Source organism: Brassica oleracea, chromosome C4, assembly GCF_000695525.1.
Source record: "Brassica oleracea var. oleracea cultivar TO1000 chromosome C4, BOL, whole genome shotgun sequence".
Taxonomy (NCBI): domain Eukaryota; kingdom Viridiplantae; phylum Streptophyta; class Magnoliopsida; order Brassicales; family Brassicaceae; genus Brassica; species Brassica oleracea.
Window position 1 is genome coordinate 7,442,064 of NC_027751.1, and position 19,227 is coordinate 7,461,290.

At 35.3% G+C, this 19,227-nt stretch overlaps 3 protein-coding genes and 1 long non-coding RNA gene across 6 annotated transcripts in view; all 4 read left to right on the forward strand.

Moving 5' to 3' along the window:
* Positions 1–736: 736 nt before the first annotated feature.
* LOC106339537 (host cell factor-like) lies at positions 737–6,504 on the forward strand. The gene is given in 15 exon segments (XM_013778368.1): positions 737–957; positions 1,032–1,129; positions 1,504–1,642; positions 1,720–1,748; positions 1,819–1,915; positions 1,987–2,042; positions 2,124–2,231; positions 2,694–2,774; positions 3,275–3,366; positions 3,458–3,542; positions 3,714–3,869; positions 4,203–4,285; positions 4,386–4,726; positions 5,017–5,101; positions 6,276–6,504. Coding segments are annotated over 15 exon segments (1,569 nt in total). The 5' UTR covers positions 737–895; the 3' UTR covers positions 6,333–6,504.
* A 687-nt stretch (positions 6,505–7,191) lies between these two features.
* LOC106339532 (disease resistance protein RPP8-like) overlaps positions 7,192–19,227 on the forward strand; it is a 19,233-nt gene continuing 7,197 nt past the window's right edge. The window contains exons 1-4 of one of the 2 annotated variants that reach the window (XM_013778360.1): positions 7,192–7,296; positions 7,577–8,448; positions 8,535–8,684; positions 9,466–10,184. In XM_013778360.1, the coding sequence (XP_013633814.1) occupies positions 7,587–8,448; positions 8,535–8,684; positions 9,466–10,184 (1,731 nt within the window). In that variant the 5' untranslated portion in view covers positions 7,192–7,296; positions 7,577–7,586. The remainder of the gene's footprint in view (positions 7,297–7,576; positions 8,449–8,534; positions 8,685–9,465; positions 10,185–19,227) is intronic. The other variant, XM_013778359.1, reaches the window with a different exon arrangement.
* LOC106339540 lies at positions 10,554–11,490 on the forward strand. Its single transcript, XR_001269179.1, has 2 exons — positions 10,554–11,175; positions 11,275–11,490. It is a non-coding gene; the product is annotated as an uncharacterized LOC106339540 (long non-coding RNA).
* On the forward strand, positions 13,915–17,610 carry LOC106339536 (acyl-CoA-binding domain-containing protein 5-like). Of its 2 annotated transcripts, none has more exons than XM_013778367.1 (15): positions 13,915–14,012; positions 14,332–14,470; positions 14,547–14,575; positions 14,646–14,742; positions 14,814–14,869; positions 14,950–15,057; positions 15,126–15,182; positions 15,285–15,376; positions 15,468–15,552; positions 15,724–15,879; positions 16,213–16,295; positions 16,391–16,567; positions 16,631–16,746; positions 17,141–17,225; positions 17,344–17,610. In XM_013778367.1, the coding sequence occupies exons 1-15, from the start codon at positions 13,946–13,948 to the stop codon at positions 17,395–17,397; spliced, it is 1,401 nt and encodes a 466-aa protein (XP_013633821.1). In that variant the 5' UTR covers positions 13,915–13,945; the 3' UTR covers positions 17,398–17,610. The 2 variants fall into 2 exon arrangements, with proteins under 2 accessions (XP_013633821.1, XP_013633820.1); XM_013778366.1 differs by having other exon boundaries at positions 16,394–16,567; positions 17,344–17,609.

Genomic DNA, 19,227 nt, shown 5'->3' on the forward strand with positions numbered 1-19,227 from the left:
GTTACAACTTTGATTCATGTATGATTTTCTTAAAAATGGACCTAATGGATATATTCCTAGAAAGTCATGTTACATTTAATAACTAATTTTATCATTTAAATTTTGGATCTACCAGAAATTTTTATTGGCTATCAATAATTGGATTTAAACAATAGATGATCCATTGGATTTATAGATAGTATAAAATAAATAGATATAATTTAATGTTGTAATAGTATACCTTTATATGTTAAATATTTAAATATTTGTTGATATTAACTTTTAAAATTATAATTTTTTTTTTAAAATAACAAAAATCATATTATCTAACAATGATTAATCTTTACTACTTTAAACCAATAAAAACAAATCTTAAACTATATAGTTTATTTTAAAAATTAAACAAAAAAACTAAATGTTTAATTATTTATTCAATAATATAAATCTACGAAGCGAAAAGTTTAATTTTTTAAAAACTTTCTAAATTTGTGAAATGTTACCATATCTTTGAATATGACAATAAAACAATATTAGACTAATTTTTATATATATAGTTACGATTTTAATAATGAAATAATAATCCAAATATATATATATATATATAAGAAAATAGAGATACATATTAAAGTTTGAAACAATCCATTCAATGAAAAAATATATAGTAAACTTATTATGTTTTAAAAATTGATAGACATATATATATATTATAATATATACTAATTTAGAATTTAAAATAAACCAAAACAAAAATGCCGGCTGTTGCAGGATGGAGATCTAGTTGATGATTTAAAAACAAAACAGGAGAGGGAGTCCTTTCGATCTCTGCAAATTTGTTTTTCCCTTGGGAGAAGTCTACTAGTTGAAGCGAATCCAAAACGCGGTGATCCGTGCGTTTCAGACATCAATCGCCAAACATATGCATCACTGGGTTCGAGCTTCCTCTTCCGATTTCACCGGAGCTCCTCCGCAGCCCAGGAGGTAAATTAATTACTTCTTGTCGATTCAATTTTTCGATTTTAATTTCAGCTGATGATTTTTTATTCTTCAATCAGTGGACATACAGCTGTCAATGTCGGAAAATCCATGGTCGTGGTGTTCGGCGGCCTCGTCGACAAGAAGTTCCTCAACGACATCATTGTCTATGACATTGGTAAATATCATATTGATCCAAAGAAGATGCTTTTTTTATTAGTTACTACTGTCTTGGCTTGTTCTTCTTGTAATGACTAGTGTTTCTAGTAGTTAATTGTCTGTTAAGCTTTGTTTAGAATGATGCTTATATCAAAGATAGTTTCTTTGCAAAAAGTATAGAAATCTGAAAACTTCACGATTAGATTATTCGATTTGGTGTTCTTGAAGAGGAATCAGATGGATACTCTCTTTTCTTATTTTGCTAGTTTTGTTTCTGAGCTTCTTTTGTCCCCTCCTTGGCCTTGTTTTAAGTATCATATATGTGTAGCTTTTTTGATCATGTGATAATCGGGTTTGTCTTATGATTTGCTTCTTCTTTATCCTCTCGACTAGAGAACAAACTCTGGTTTGAGCCAGAATGTACTGGCAGCGTTTCTGAAGGAAAAGTTGGCCCTACACCGCGCGCCTTTCATGTTGCCATCACTATTGATTGTCATATGTTCATCTTTGGTGGACGCTCTGGTGGCAAGAGGTACTCACTACTATTTATTTTCTAATTATAAGCGTTATTATATTCTAAAATAGCTCATTTCTATAAATCAATTTCAGGCTGGGTGACTTCTGGGTTCTAGATACAGGTAAGTGGGCCTCGGAGTTTTTAATTCTATGCTTTGGCACTTCTATGAGGGCGGCTATTATTTTCTGTAGATATATGGCAGTGGTCTGAGCTAACCAGCTTTGGCGACTTACCCACGCCTCGTGATTTTTCTGCTGCCGCTGCTATTGGGAACCAGAAAATCGTGTTGTGAGTATTCAGAAATTTTAGACGTTCATCAGCTTGTTGCATGCATTGGCTTAACCTATGACCATTGGCAGGTGTGGCGGCTGGGATGGTAAAAAATGGCTGTCAGATGTGTATGTTATGGACACAAGTATATCTCTCGTCTACTTCAGTTTTGTAATAAAACTTGTTTTAAGTTTACGATAATGTCATCTTTCTTGGTGTCTGTTAGTGTCCCTTGAATGGATGGAGCTGTCGGTTTCGGGGTCGTTGCCACCTCCTAGATGTGGTCATACAGCCACCATGGTTGAGAAACGTTTACTTGTTTTTGGTGGCCGAGGTATAACTCCAGAACACAAAACTTTGTCGATTTTTGCTGTTGACTTATCACCATTCCTTAAATAAGTTAAAGGTCTTTGCATATTAGACTAATTACTGCAACTGATGAGTGTTCTTGGAGGACTTAGATTATAGATAAAAGTAAAAAACTGAATGATTTATTTGCTATTCCACCTTTTCATAAACCAAACTTGTCAGGGATGCCGATGTGTTTTGTTTACCTATCGCTGTTAATTAATAACTTCCAATTATTTAATGAAGTTTCCTGACTTAGTGTACTGATGGTATATGTAATGTAGAAACCTTCTTTCAATCCGAAAGGATTAACACTTGTAAATGAATTCACTACTTTCATATTTCTTTGGTTCTGTTTTGTGGTATGAGTCAGGATCACAATTTGTTTTGCTTGAGCTGATAACAACTAAACTGAAATTATGGTGTGTGATATGGTTATCATTGACAGGAGGTGGTGGCCCTATCATGGGCGATCTGTGGGCTTTGAAGGGAAAAATATAGAGATAAAAATAGGGATGGGTTGGAGATGGTCTTAGAGACACTTGATTTCTAGCATACTCTTTTATTTTTCTTTATCAAGTTTGTATTGAAAGTTTTACACATCTGATTGAATTTACTGAACTGTTTAGCTTTCTGAAAATGTTGTTATTCGTTTAGAAAGAAAGAAGTGGATTAATGATGTGGAACTCTAAATAGGGATCTAATTCAAGACTTCTATGCTTCCATCACAATACCCTATCTCTTTTTCTTTTTTCGCAGATGATCCGATAGCCAAGAGGTCTTCTGTACCTCAACTTAGAAACCCTCCTGAGACTAAGGAGTCAGAGAGAGAACTGGATACGGTAATTGAATTAGCGTGTCATCTTATGCGTTTCTTCCCAATGCAGTTAACTTAGCTTTAAAACTTGTTAAACACCAAGAGTTTGGTCACAGCAGGAAAGGGGACAAGAGGGATCCACCATCGTTGACTTGCAAAAGAAAATGGGAATCTCTGTTTCATCAGGGTTACGCCTTTGTTGTGGAAGAAAGAACGTGAAACACCTGGATGGACACAACTCAAGCTTCCTGGCCAAGCACCATCAGCTCGATGTAGTCACACTGTCACATCTGGAGGACATTATGTATGTCTTTTTCAGCTTCTGTTTATTCTTTTGTGTAAGGATAGCTTCGCATGACATACATCACTCACATCATTAATATTCATGTATGAAGCTTCTGTTATTTGGGGGACATGGAACTGGTGGATGGCTGAGTCGTTATGATGTCTATTATAACGACACTATAATTTTAGATAGAGGTAGGTTCTTGCTCACTCTTCTCATAAGATTCGTCTCCTCTGCTTAAGTATCACTGGAAATTTAAAATCGACCTCAGTAACTTACAATAGTACAATCTAGTGAGATATTCAACTGTAATGTAAAGTTATCATTTTTCTTGCTGAGCATTGTTTTCTATGCGTTGTTGCTAGTAACTGCGCAGTGGAAGCGCTTACCAATAAGCAATGACGAGCCTCCTCCTCCTCGAGCCTACCATACAATGACCAGTATTGGAGCTCGTCATCTTTTAATTGGTGGTTTTGATGGAAAATCAACTTTCGGTGATCTTTGGTGGCTGGTTCCTGAAGGTATTAAACAATTATTTGTACTGATGTTTTACTCCAACTTAGCTATCAGTTACAATCTTGGTGCTGGTCACAGATTGTAGGCAATTAGAGACAATTAATTTCTAGCATACTCTTTTTTTTTCTTTATCAAGTTTGTATTGAAAGTTTTGAAGTTTTACACACCTGATTGACCTTAGTGAACTGTTTAGCCTTCTGACATTGTTCTTATTCGTTTTGAAAGAAAGAAGTGGATTAATGGATGTGGAACTCTTTAATAAGTTTTTCTCTTTTCTCAGACTCTTTATTAAGTGGATTAATGTCTAGCATTCTCTAACTCTTTTTCTCTTTTCTCAGATGATCCGATAGCCAAGAGGTCTTCTGTACCTCAACTTAGAAACCTTCCTGAAACTAAGGAGTCAGAGAGAGAACTGGATACGGTAATTGAAGTCCCTGCTTGTCATCTTCTGTGTTTCTCGCCAATGCAGTTAACTTAGCTTTTCAACATGTTATAACATTGAGAGTCTATAATCACAGCAGGAAAGGGGACGAGAGGGATCCACTATCGTTGACTTGCAAAAGAAAATGGGAATCTCTGTTTCATCAGGGTTACGCCTTCAAATCCCCGAGGAGTCAGAAGATGAAGAGTTCGTTGAGTTAGGAACCAGATTGATTGAGAGAGATGTAATTGATAATCGAGCCGTGGTTTTTTCCTCTTGTCGTGATTGTGTTATTCTTGTACTGAAAATGCTTCTGAATGAAAAGATGGCAGCTGAAGCACTTCGTCAACATTGGAAAGAGTCCACTCCACAGACTTTGCAACTAAAAGAGCTTGGTTCCTTGCTTCGAGATTATCAGCGACTGGTTACCCGAAAATATACGTGAGTTCTTTTCCCATTCCAACTATTTCAAACTCAGCTCTCGTTAATGTAGATTATCTTTCTATTTCAATTAAAATGGTGGTTCCTTTATTGCGCTTGGAATCACCACATGGCATTAGAATAACTTAGATAAATCTCCTGAGAGTGTGAAGTCCTCACATAAAAGTTGATTGTAAATGCATCGCTTTGTACCCCTCTGAAAAGTATTAAACGTCATGAAATTTCACATTTGATTCTTCCTTTCCTTCACACATGTTTGTTTTCGTTGTTGTGGCGGGTATGTGTCTCAGAGCACAGAGCAGCTTAACATCTGCTGATTTTGGCCTCCCCGAAAAGAAGACGTTTACATTTTATCATATCAAAAGTTCTTCCGAGGTAATACTGCATACTCTCCTGTTATGAGCTCTCTTGAACATTTGACAGCAATCAATCAACACATCAGGCTCTTGGCACATGCTCTGACATGTCAATTTTACATTTTGTTATTCTCAGTTACGGAGGGATGACATCCCCAAGTTGCTGGAAGAATACAAAACCCTTGTAATCTGATTGAGGAGCTCTGCTATGAAACTCACAAAGAGAATACTTAATTTCTAGCATACTCTTTTTTTTTTTTCTTTATCAAGTTTGTATTGAAAGTTTTGAAGTTTTACTGAACTGTTTAGCCTTCTGAAAATGTTCTCTTTTTCATTTTTCTCAGCTGATCCGATAGCCAAGAGGTCTTCTGTACCTCAACTTAGAAATCCTCCGGAGTCTAAAGAGTCAGGGAGAGATTTGGATAACGGTAATTGAAGTCCCTGCTTGTCATCTTCTGTGTTTCTCGCCAATGCAGTTAACTTAGCTTTTCAACATGTTATAACATTGAGAGTCTATAATCACAGCAGGAAAGGGGACGAGAGGGATCCACTATCGTTGACTTGCAAAAGAAAATGGGAATCTCTGTTCCATCAATTTTACGCCTTCAGATCCCCGAGGAGTCAGAAGATCAAGAGTTCGTTGAGTTAGGAACCAGATTGATTGAGGGAGATGTAGTTGATAATGGAGCCTCCATGATTCAGGTTAATTTTTCCTGTTGTCTATTTCAGGATGTGAGATTGTGTTATTCTTGTGCTGAAAATGCTTCTCAATGAAAAGATGGCAGCTGAAGCACTTCGTCAACATTGGAAAGAGTCCACTCCAGAGACTTTGCAATTAAAAGAGCTTAGTTCCTTGCTCCGAGATTATCAGCGACTGGTTACCCGAAAATACACGTGAGTTCTTACCCATTCCAACTCTTTCAAACTCAGCTCTTGTTAATGTAGATTATCTTTGCACGTGAGTTATTACACATGTTTGTTTTCATTGTTGTGGCGGGTATGTCTCAGAGCACAGGGCAGCTTAGCATCTGCTGAATTTGGCCTCCCCGGAAAGAAGACCTTTACGTTTTATCATATGGAAACTTCTTCCGAGGTACTACTGCGTACTTTCATCCTGTTATTAGCTCTCTTGAACATTTGACACCAATCAATCAAACCTCAGGCTTACTTATAAAGTTTACATTACTACTCAGTTGCGGATGGATGACATCCTCAAGTTGTTGGAAGAATACAAAACCCTTGTAATCTGATTGAGGAGCTCTGCCATGAAACTCATCAAGTAGCTGCCAAGAAGATCACCGAGATTGCTATCATAGAATCATCTCTCTGATAGACAATAAGATATGTACAACTTCTTAGTCAAGGACAAAAAGATAATAAGCATATGTAAGATTTCCATTATATCTCTACTTAATCCATATCTCAGCGTCTGCTATTTCTTTTTTTTTTTTTTTTTTTGCTTGGGGCTTTGAAAATAGATTCCTTTGCCTTGAAGCCAATGGGAAAGTAAGGGAAAAAAGAGGTAAAATTTACCTCTTTAGACCTTATAAATGGATCACAACAGCAACGTCACTATTGATAACTTAACCACAGAGTTTCTGGACCCGTATTGTCTTTTTTTTCTCTATCCCCTAAAACAACTCGAACTCAAGATGCTCTCCCATGGCTTTACATTCAAGATACCCATTATTATGCTCTTTAGGAGCCGTTGCACCATTCTCATACACATCAGGCAGCTCAGAGGGAATGGCGCAGCGGATGAGAGCCCAGTTCAATCCTTCAAAGAAAGGATGCCTCTTGATCTCTGCAGCTCCTTTCTCTGACCCGAGACGGCTCTCCGGATCCTTCATCACCAACCTTGTGATCAAATCCTTTGCCTGGAAGCTCACAAGCGGGCTATCAGGAAACTTGAGGTTCTGAAACACAACGTTGGACAACGTCTCCTCATTGTCGTAACCTTTGAATGGTGTTAAAAGCTCATAGAGAAGGACCTAAAACGCGTTTCATTTAATGGGCTTCTCTTTTTGTTGCTGTAAATTTCAATGGTCCATTTGGACCTAAATCAATGAAAATTCGACAAAAGAAAAAAAGAAAAGATAAAAGAAAACACAGACTGTCGGTAACGTTGACTTTGGAGTCTTCTCTTTCATTGTCACTCATATCTTCTTCCAAAGAACGTAGGTAAGCAAGTTGCAGATCTGTTTCACCTGAAAGGTAAATCATGTTCTTGTATCATTATTTTTTCTGTTTAACTTGCTTTGATCTATCTTTTGGGCTCTGTTGTGGTTGAATCTGATTTAAAAACAAATATTCATTGGATTATTACAAATCTTGTTTTACGAATTTTAAGCATTTAATCAAATCTTGTTATAAGTTGTTTGAACAAAAAAGTAAGTTAAAGTTCCTCTGACATGTATCATGTTTTATTAGATCAACCAACGATTATCATAAACGGTTTTAAATCTTACTATACAAGTTTGTAATGATGGAACAGGAGAATAGTGATGGCTGAGGGAGTTGTGTCGTTTGGAGTTCAGAAACTCTGGGAGCTCTTGAGTCGAGAATCTGAGCGATTGCAGGGAGTGCATGAGCATGTTGCTGATCTAAAATGTCAGATGAGAATGTTACAGTCGTTGTTGAAAGATGCAGATGCCAAGAAACATGGGAGTGAAGTAGTGAGAAACTTCTTGGAAGATGTCAAAGACATTGTTTTTGATGCTGAAGACATAATCGAATCCTTTCTTTTGAAAGAACTCAGTGGAAACCAAAAAGGGGTCAAGGGGCGTGTGAAAAGACTTGCTTGTTTCTTAGTGGATCGCCGAGGTCTTTCTATGGACATTGAAGGCATAACTAAGAGAATGGCCAAGGTTGTTGCCCAAATGCAGAGCTTTGGAATACAACAGATCGTCTACAGATCACCCTCTCTACAAGAGAGGCAAAGGGAGATCCAACAAACATATCCAAAGAGATCTCAAAAGGATCTTGTGGGGGTGGAACAGAGTGTTAAGGAATTGGTAGGTCATTTGGTGGAGAATGATAACATCCAAGTAGTTTCCATATCCGGGATGGGTGGAATTGGGAAAACCACTCTTGCAAGACAAGTCTTTCATCATGACATTGTTCGAAGTCAATTTGATGGATTCGCTTGGATCTGCGTTTCGCAAGATTTTAAGCGGAAGGATATTTGGCAGAAGTTATTGCAAGACCTTAGACCACATGATAAGGGCATCGAACATACGAATGAGGGTACACTCCAGGCTGAGCTCTTTCACTTGTTGGAAACATCTAAATATTTAATTGTCATGGATGATGTATGGACAAAAGAAGATTGGGATGTAATAAAAGACGTTTTCCCCCAAGAAAGAGGCGAGCTCTCTTATTGTACATACATTACTTAAGTACCCCACATTTCATAAATGCCTTTGAGTCTCTGAGATGAATTATAATTGCAGGTGGTTGGAAGATGATTCTTACTTCACGTAATGAAGGTGTTGGTTTGCATGCCGACCCAGCATGTTTTCCCTTTAGACCAAAAATCCTTACTCCTGAAGAAAGTTGGAAGCTATGTGAGAGCATAGCATTCCCTAGAAGAGAGATAACAGGTACGTCCAGAAAGCATGATATCTCTTGCATGCCTTCTTATCAAAAAACTTGTGTAGTAATTCCCAAATTATCCTCTCTGGAATGACATACACCTAAAACTCTATAAATTAATACTCCCTCCGTTTCACTTTATTTGTCGTTTTAGACTTATGCACACGGATTAAAAAAACGTTTAATTTTGTACATTTTCAAAATAAAAACATCATTACCCATACACCTAACCATATTTCAACCCATGAAAAAATAAACAGAAGAATCTTATTAATAAATGTTGCATTGAAATCATAAAACGACACTAAAATTTTTCTCCAGAACGACATTTAAATTGAAACGGAGGGAGTAATACTAAAACTATGAAATTTTATTAATTATAAAGTTACTAATATTTTAAAAGTTTCAATTTTAGATTTTCTTTTTTCTTACACTATTTTTATTATAAAAATAAAATAGTTGATTTTATCATATTTATATTAATTAAAATTTAGAATTCCGACATTTATATCGTTTCTGCTATGCTATTTGGTGTATACAAAATATGTTTCATAGGATTTAAAATGTATTTTTATATATATTGAAATGTTAAGAAAAAATAGAAATGAACTTCATTGTGAATATAAAACAAATAATATACAATGTTTTCTTTGTACTTTAGTGTGTTTATTAATTATAGAATATTTACTGCATATTGTTATAAATATATATTTTAAAAACATTTGAAAAGACTAGACACATATTATTATTACAAGACTCTGATCTTATAACGTGTGTTACTGTATTCAGAATTTGATGTTGATGAGGAACTAGAAGCCATGGGTAAGAAAATGGTCACATATTGTGGAGGACTACCATTAGCCGTTAAAGTGTTGGGAGGCTTGTTAGCTAATAAAAATATGGTTGAAGAGTGGAAAAGAGTATATGACGATATTCAAACTCAGATAGTTCGCATAGATGAAAACAGTCAAGATTCGGTTTACCGAGTATTGTCTACGAGCTATGAAGATTTGCCAATGCAGTTAAAGCATTGCTTCCTCTACCTAGCTCATTTTCCCGAAGATGACAAGATACAAGTGGAGACATTGTATTATCTCTGGGAAGCAGAAGGAATAATAACATCAAGCGGCGATGGAGCAACCACTAGGAAAATTGGAGAAGAATACATAGACGAGCTAGTAAGGAGAAATATGGTTATTGCAGTAAAAGATGAATTGAGTATGCATGACATGATGAGAGAAGTATGCTTATATAAAGCCAAAGAAGAGAAGTTTCTTCAGTTTATCAAAGTACCTACTTCTTCCACCTCTACCATCAATGCGCATACTCCTACTAGATCTCGAAGACTCGCAGTACACGGTGGTGGTAATGCATTTGATATGCTGGGACGTAAAAACAATCAAAAAGCTAGATCTGTTTTGGGTTTTGGACTCGACAGCAACTTGTGGAAGCAGTCAGGTCAAGAATTCCGAAATTTACAATTGCTTAGGGTCTTAGATTTGAGTTTAGATGATAAAAGCGACGTTAGAGAAGGGGGAATACCATCCAGCATTGGAAAGCTCATTCATTTGAGATATTTGAGCTTAGAAATGGATTGGGCAACTCATGTACCTTCTTCTTTACGGAATCTAAAGCTTCTAATCTATTTGAGAATTTTCTCCAGGAAAGAAGTTTATCTGCCAAGTATCTTTAAAGAGATGGTAGAGTTGAGGTTCCTAATACTTCCCATTTTAATTGACGCTAAAACAAAGTTGGAATTGGGTAATCTAGTGAACCTGGAGTGCTTGGGCGGCTTCCGACCAGAATACGGTAGCATCACAGACTTCCTCCGATTGAAGAGGCTCAGGACTCTCCGGCTATATCTCAGACTTCTTCCTCTGAAGTTCTAGCGTCATCTCTCTGTGAATTAAGAGACCTGGAGACGCTTAAACTGCTCCATATGAACTCATTCGATGAGGCTTATGATTTGGATTTCGTTTGTAATTTCATTCATCTAAGGCATCTAGTGCTGGAGATACGTATGACAAGGCTTCCTGATCACTCTCGATTGCCTCCCCACCTTGCACACATATCTCTACGTATATGTAAAATGGATGAGGATCCACTGCAGATTCTGGAAAAGTTGCTTCATTTAAATTCGGTTGTATTACGTTACAGATCTTTCGATGGGAGGAAGATGGTGTGTTCAAAAGGGGGATTCCCCCAATTATGTAAGCTAGAAATATCGTTCCTATACGACTTGGAAGAGTGGATAGTCGAAGAAGGGTCGATGCCATGTCTTCGTACCTTGTCTATACGGTTATGTGAAAAGTTGAAGGAGTTACCGGAAGGGCTCAAGTATATCACTTCTTTAAAGGAACTGAAAATCGTCACATGTGAGAACAAAGAGTGGAAGACGACACTCGTACCCGGTGGGGAAAGTTACCACAAAGTCCAACACATTCCTAGTGTTCAATTACAGTATGATGGCGAGGAATAAGGAGAATAAAACGTTCTCAGGTATATATATATATTTTTGGTATAATGTCAATATTGTTCTTTCTTGAAGTTATGTGTGAAAGTCTCAACTATCTAACCTTTTTATTATTCGGTTTTCAGGTGAACCTACTCAGAATCAGTACCCACTATTGACTGTGTGATGTGATAATACGTCGTTTTCTTGTTGTATTGGTGTTTTAAAGTTGACATATCTTGTCTGCAATATTCCGTTTATCTGTTGGATGCTCATTCACTGTAATGCTAAGTTTGAAATACATTTGTATGTTTAGTTGACTTGTTTAGTCGGAACTGGAGATAGAACGATGCTTTGATAGAGATCACTGAACATCATTATAATATCAATGGCGCAATCATATATATATATATATATATACCTCAGAAAGTCTCTTAGTTCCATTCGATCGCGACCTGGTTCCCTATTACAAATCCAATTTTCACTACTCAAGTGATCAGCACTTTTGATTGAAAACTGATACCACACAGCACCCACGTGAAACAGAGTAACCCAGATGAAAATAATTATTTTTAGTTATTAATATATAATTTTAAAATTACAGTTTTTACAATTCGTATTAATACTAATTTTATATTTTTTTGTTAATTAAATAATTTTAGTATCATTTTCATCATCAAATACTCTATTAAAAATATTATCAAATAAAATTTTACAATTCTCTTTTGGTTAGGACTTAAAAATATGATACAATTTTTTTTGTTTAGGATTCTTTTTATAAAAAACCAAAACAACTAACAAATATTCTTTTGCAGTTTCTTTTTAGGATATTAGAAAAGAAAATTAATATTATATAATCTTTTACAATTATATTTTATCTAGGATTTAGAAAAATAAAATTTCTATCAAATAAATATTTCCATTTAATATTACATTTTTTTTAAAGTTGCCATTTTCGAAATTTGTTTTTTTCAATATCATTAATATTTTTACAATTTTCTTGTTAATTAAATAATTGGTACTATCATGTTTATCATTAATTGTTTTAAGTAAAAATTACTATTAAATCAAATTTTACAATTTTCTCTGGTTTGGATATGTAAAAAAAAATATCTTAATTGGTTAAGATTAGAAAATAATTTTTTTTAGAAATCTCTTTTATTTAGATTTTAGAAGAAGAAAAACTTATTTTCACATAATGATAGTTTTTATTGACACATTTACAATCTAATTTTTTTAGTTGACACATGTCACAATCATATCAGGTGAAATATTTGAAGGTTTTTTTGGTTTATATTTTTTGTTAACACAAAATTATTAAAAAGTAAAGTTAGTTAATTATAAGAAAAATAAGATTACTTTTATATGTTTATTTTATTTAGACTTTTAAAAGGGAAACTAATTATTTAATAATTAGTTTTTCTTTTATATTTTATACAACTATTTTATTTTTAGTATAAAAAATTCTGTTAAATTATTTATATATTTTTTCTTATGCGTACTGTTAAATTATTTATATATTTTGTCTTATACATACAAACACATGTCACAATATTATCAAATAATCTTTTGCAATTATATTTTGATTAGGATTTAAAAAAGGAAAATTACTATTAAATAATATTTATAATTATTTTTTGATAAAATTCATTTTTGTTAATATCTTAGTATATATATTTTTAATTATGAGATAGATTAACACATGTCACAATCTTAAATATATGATTGTCATGTGTATCACGTTAATTAACAACTTTGAAGAACCAAGCTTTATATAATAAGAAAGATATTAAAACAGAAGTTACAACTTTGATTCATGTATGATTTTCTTAAAAATGGACCTAATGAACATATTCCTGGAAAGTCATGTTACATTTAATAACTAATTTTATCATTTACATTTTGGGCCTACCAGAAATTTTTATTGGCTATCAATAATTGGATTTAAACAATAGATGATCCATTGGATTTATAGATAGTATAAATTAAATAGATATAATTTAATGTTGTAATACTATATCTTTATATGTTAAATATTTAAATATTTGTCGATATTAACTTTTAAAAATTATAAAGTTTTTTTTTAAAATAACAAAAATCATATTATCTAACAATGATTAATCTTTACTACTTTAAACCAATAAAAACAAATTTTAAACTATATAGTTTATTTTAAAAATTAAACAAAAAAAAACTAAATGTTTAATTATTTATTCAATAATATAAATCTATGAAGCGAAAAGTTTAATGTTTTAAAAACTTTCTAAATTTGTGAAATGTTACCATATATTTGAATATGACAATAAAACAATATTAGACTAATCTTTATATATATAGTTACGATTTTAATAATGAAATAATAATCTAAAATATATATATATATAAGAAAATAGAGATACATATTAAAGTTTGAAATAATCTATTCAATGAAAAAATATATAGTAAACTTACTATGTTTTAAAAATTGATAGACACATATATATTATAATATATACCAATTTAAAATTAAAAATAAATAAAAACAAAAATGCTGGCCGTTGTAGGATGGAGATTAGTCGATGATTCAAAAACAAAACAAGAGAGAGAGTCCTTTCGATCTCTGCAAATTTGTTTTTGACTTGGGAGAAGTCTACTAGTTGAAGCGAATCCAAAAACGCGGTGATCCGTGCGTTTTCCTCTTCCGCTTTCACCGGAACTCCTCCACAGCCCAGGAGGTAAATTAATTACTTCTTCTCGATTCAATTTTTCGATTTTAATTTCAGCTGATGATTTTTATTCTTCATCAGTGGACATACAGCTGTCAATGTCGGAAAATCCATGGTCGTGGGGTTCGGCGGCCTAGTCGACAAGAAGTTCCTCAACGACATCATTGTCTATGACATTGGTAAATATCATACTTTAGCCTTAGGATTATTGTTTCCTTGGCATTGCTTTAAGTATCATATGTTACGTTCTTGGCTTGCTCTGCTTGTAATGACTATTGTCTCTAGTAGTTTATTTGATTGAACGATGCTTACATCAAAGATAGTTACTTTGCAAAAAAAAAAAAACTATAGAAAGCTGAAAACTTCAAGATGAGATTATTCGATTTGGTGTTGTTGAAGAGGAATCAGATGGATACTCTCTTTTCTTATTTTGCTAGTTTTGTTTCCTAGCATCATATGATAACTTTTTAATCATGTTCTCTTTATCCCGTCGACTAGAGAACAAACTCTGGTTCGAGCCAGAGTGTAGTGGCAGCGTATCTGAAGGAAAAGTTGGTCCTACACCTCGCGCGTTTCATGTTGCCATCACTATTGATTGTCATATGTTCATCTTTGGTGGACGCTCTGGTGGCAAAAGGTGCGCACTACTATTTATTTTCTACTTATAAGCGTTTTTACATTCTAAATAGCTTATTTCTATAAATCAATTACAGGCTGGGTGACTTCTGGGTTCTAGATACTGGTAAGTGTGCCTCAGAGTTTTTAATTCTATGCTTTGGCACTTCTATGAGGGCGGCTATTATTTTCTGCAGATATATGGCAGTGGTCTGAGCTAACCAGCTTTGGCGACTTACCCACGCCTCGTGATTTTTCTGCTGCCGCTGCTATTGGCAACCAGAAAATTGTGCTGTGAGTATCAGAAATTTTAGACTTTCCATCAGCTTGTTGCATGCATTGGCTTAACCTATGATTATGGGCAGGTGTGGCGGCTGGGATGGTAAAAAATGGCTGTCAGATGTGTATGTTATGGACACAAGTATATCTCTCGTCTACTTCAGTTTTGTAATAAAAATGTTTTAAGTTTATGATAATGTCATCTTTCTTGGTGTCTGTTAGTGTCTCTTGAATGGATGGAGCTGTCGGTTTCGGGGTCGTTGCCACCTCCTAGATGTGGTCATACAGCCACCATGGTTGAGAAACGTTTACTTGTTTTTGGTGGCCGAGGTACTCAAGAGCCAAAATCTTTGTTTTGCTTGAGCTGATAACAACTAAGCTATGGTTATCTTTGACAGGAGGGGGTGGCCCTATCATGGGTGATCTGTGGGCTTTGAAGGGTTTAATAGATGAAGGTTAATGCTTAATTAAATTACTTGAAAATTGCATTATATCCTCTTATTTGTTATGTTCTGTTTGCTGATCTTATTGTGGTTTACCTTTGTTGTGGAAGAAAGAACGTGAAACACCTGGATGGACACAACTCAAGCTTCCTGGCCAAGCACCATCTGCTCGATGTGGTCACACTGTCACATCTGGAGGACATTATGTATGTCTTTTTCAGCTTCTGTTTATTCTTTTGTGTAAGGATAGCTTCGCATGACATACATCACTCACATCATTAATTTTCATGTATGAAGCTTCTGTTATTTGGGGAACATGGAACTGGTGGATGGCTGAGTCGTTATGATGTCTATTATAACGACACTATAATTTTAGATAGAGGTAGGTTCTTGCTCACTCTTCTCATAAGATTCGTCTCCTCTGCTTAAGTATCACTGGAAATTTAAAATCGACCTCAGTAACTTACAATAGTACAATCTAGTGAGATATTCAACTGTAATGTAAAGTTATCATTTTTCTTGCTGAGCATTGTTTTCTATGCGTTGTTGCTAGTAACTGCGCAGTGGAAGCGCTTACCAATAAGCAATGACGAGCCTCCTCCTCCTCGAGCCTACCATACAATGACCAGTATTGGAGCTCGTCATCTTTTAATTGGTGGTTTTGATGGAAAATCAACTTTCGGTGATCTTTGGTGGCTGGTTCCTGAAGGTATTAAACAATTATTTGTACTGATGTTTTACTCCAACTTAGCTATCAGTTACAATCTTGGTGCTGGTCACAGATTGTAGGCAATTAGAGACAATTAATTTCTAGCATACTCTTTTTTTTTCTTTATCAAGTTTGTATTGAAAGTTTTGAAGTTTTACACACCTGATTGACCTTAGTGAACTGTTTAGCCTTCTGACATTGTTCTTATTCGTTTTGAAAGAAAGAAGTGGATTAATGGATGTGGAACTCTTTAATAAGTTTTTCTCTTTTCTCAGACTCTTTATTAAGTGGATTAATGTCTAGCATTCTCTAACTCTTTTTCTCTTTTCTCAGATGATCCGATAGCCAAGAGGTCTTCTGTACCTCAACTTAGAAACCTTCCTGAAACTAAGGAGTCAGAGAGAGAACTGGATACGGTAATTGATGTCCCTGCTTGTCATCTTATGTGTTTCTCGTCAGTGCAGTTAAATTAGCTTTTCAACTTGTTTTAACACCAAGAGTCTGGTAATAGCAGGAAAGGGGACAAGAGGGATCCACTATTGCTGACTTGCAAAAGAAAATGGGAATCTCTGTTTCATCAGGGTTACGCCTTCAAATCCCCGAGGAGTCAGAAGATGAAGAGTTCGTTGAGTTAGGAACCAGATTGATTGAGGGGGATGTAATTGATAATGGAGCCTCCATGATTCAGGTGGTTTTTTGCTCTTGTCGTGATTGTGTTATTCTTGTACTGAAAATGCTTCTCAATGAAAAGATGGCAGCTGAAGCACTTCGTCAACATTGGAAAGAGTCCACTCCACAGACTTTGCAACTAAAAGAGCTTGGTTCCTTGCTCCGAGATTATCAGCGACTGGTTACCAAAAAATATACGTGAGTTCTTTACCCATTCCAACTATTTCAAACTCAGCTCTCGTTAATGTAGATTATCTTTCTATTTCAATTAAAATGGTGGTTCCTTGATTGCGCTTGGAATCACCACATGGCATTACAATAACTTAGATAAATCTCCTGAGAGTTTAGGAGTCATATAGAGTTAATATGAATATCATTTTTGTGTCTTGAATAGCCCTTGAGACTTTGTAATCCAAGAATTGCCAGAACTGATTCATTTCTTAATGTTGTGAAGTCCTCGCATAAAAGTTGATTGTAAATGCATCGCTTTGTACCCCTCTGAAAAGTATTAAACGTCATGAAATTTCACATTTGATTCTTCCTTTCCTTCACACATGTCTGTTTTCGTTGTTGTGGCGGGTATGTGTCTCAGAGCACAGAGCAGCTTAACATCTGCTGATTTTGGCCTCCCCGAAAAGAAGACGTTTACATTTTATCATATCAAAAGTTCTTCCGAGGTAATACTGCATACTCTCCTCCTGTTATGAGCTCTCTTGACATTTGACACCAATCAATCAAACATCAGGCTTTCCGCACATGCTCTGACATGTCAATTTTACATTTTGCTATTCTCAGTTGCGGATGGATGACATTCCGAAGTTGCTGGAAGAATACAAAACCCTTCTATAATCTGATTCAGGAGCTCTGCCATCAAACTCACAAGGAGAATACAAAAAACCTTCTAAACTTATCAAGTAGCTGCCAAGAAGATCACCAAGATTGCTATCAGCATTACCATTTGCAGACAACAAAGCTAAAAAGTCTCAAGAGAATCATATCTCTGATAGACAACAAGACATGTACAACTTCTTCTTAGTCAAGGACAAAAACATATACCCATATGTAAGATTTTCATTATTTCTACTTAAATCCATATCTCAGCGTCTGCTCTCTGCCTTAAAGCCAATGGGAAAATAAGGGAAAAAGTAGGCAAACTTCACCTCTTAGACCTTATAAATGGATTACTACAACAACAACGGTACTATTGATAACTTAAACCATAGAGTTTCTGTCTGCTTAGACCCGTATTGTCTTTTTTTCTCTATCCCCTAAAACAACTCGAAGTCAAGATGATCTCCCATGGCTTTACATTCAAGATACCCATTACTATTTCCTTTAGGAGAAGTTGCTTCCGTTGCACCATTCTCATACACATCCGGCAGCTCAGGGGGAATGGCGCAGCGGATGAGAGCCCAGTTCAATCCTTCAAAGAAAGGATGCCTCTTGATCTCTGTAGCTCCTTTCTCCCACCCGAGACGGCTCTCCGGATTCTTCATCACCAACCTTCTGATCAAATCCTTTGCCTGGAAGCTCACAAGCGGGCTATCAGGAAACTTGAGGTTCTGAAACACAACGTTGGACAATGTCTCCTCATTGTCGTATTGAACGGTGTCTTCCCGTATAAAAGCTCATAGAGAAGAACCCCAAACGTCCACCAGTCCACTGCAGCACCATGTCCTTCTCCTTTAATGATCTCTGGCGCCAAGTACTCGTGCGTTCCCACAAAAGAGTTTGATCTTGCTTCGGTTGGTTCAGCCACAAGCTGAGGTTAAAGTTGTATTTTGGTTAAAGTTGATCTTTAATTTGTGTAATCCCATTTAATGGGCTTCTCTTTTTGTTGCTGTAAATTTCACTGGTCCATTTGGACCTAAATCAATGAAAAGTCGACAAAAGAAAAAAGAAAAGATAAAGAAAACACAGACTGTCGGTAACATTGACTTGGAGTCTTCTCTTTCATTGTCACTCATATCTTCTTCCAAAGAACGTCTCTAAGCAAGTTGTAGAGCTGTTTCATGAAAGGTAAATCATGTTCTTATATCATTATTTTATCTGTTTAACTTGCTTTGATCTATGTTTTGGGCTCTGTTATGGTTGAATCTGATTTTAAAAACAAAAATTCGTTGGAATGTTAGAACTCTTTTTGTTTTTACGAATTTTAAGCATTTAATCAAATCTGGTTATAAGTTGTTTGAACAAAAGTAAGTTAAGTTCCTCTGACATGTATCATGTTTTATTAGATCAACCAAGGATTATCATAAACGGTTTTAAATCTTACTACAAGTTTGTAATGGTGGAACAGGAGAATAGTGATGGCTGAGGGAGTTGTGTCGTTTGGAGTGCAGAAACTCTGGGAGCTCTTGGGCCGAGAATCTGATCGACTGCAGGGAGTTCATGAGAAAGTTGATGATCTAAAATGTCAGATGAGAATGTTACAGTCGTTGTTGAAAGATGCAGATGCCAAGAAACATGGGAGTGAAGTAGTGAGAAACTTCTTGGAAGATGTCAAAGACATTGTTTTTGATGCTGAAGACATAATCGAATCCTTTCTTTTGAAAGAACTCAGTGGAAACCAAAAAGGGGTCAAGGGGCGTGTGAAAAGACTTGCTTGTTTCTTAGTGGATCGCCGAGGTCTTTCTATGGACATTGAAGGCATAACTAAGAGAATGGCCAAGGTTGTTG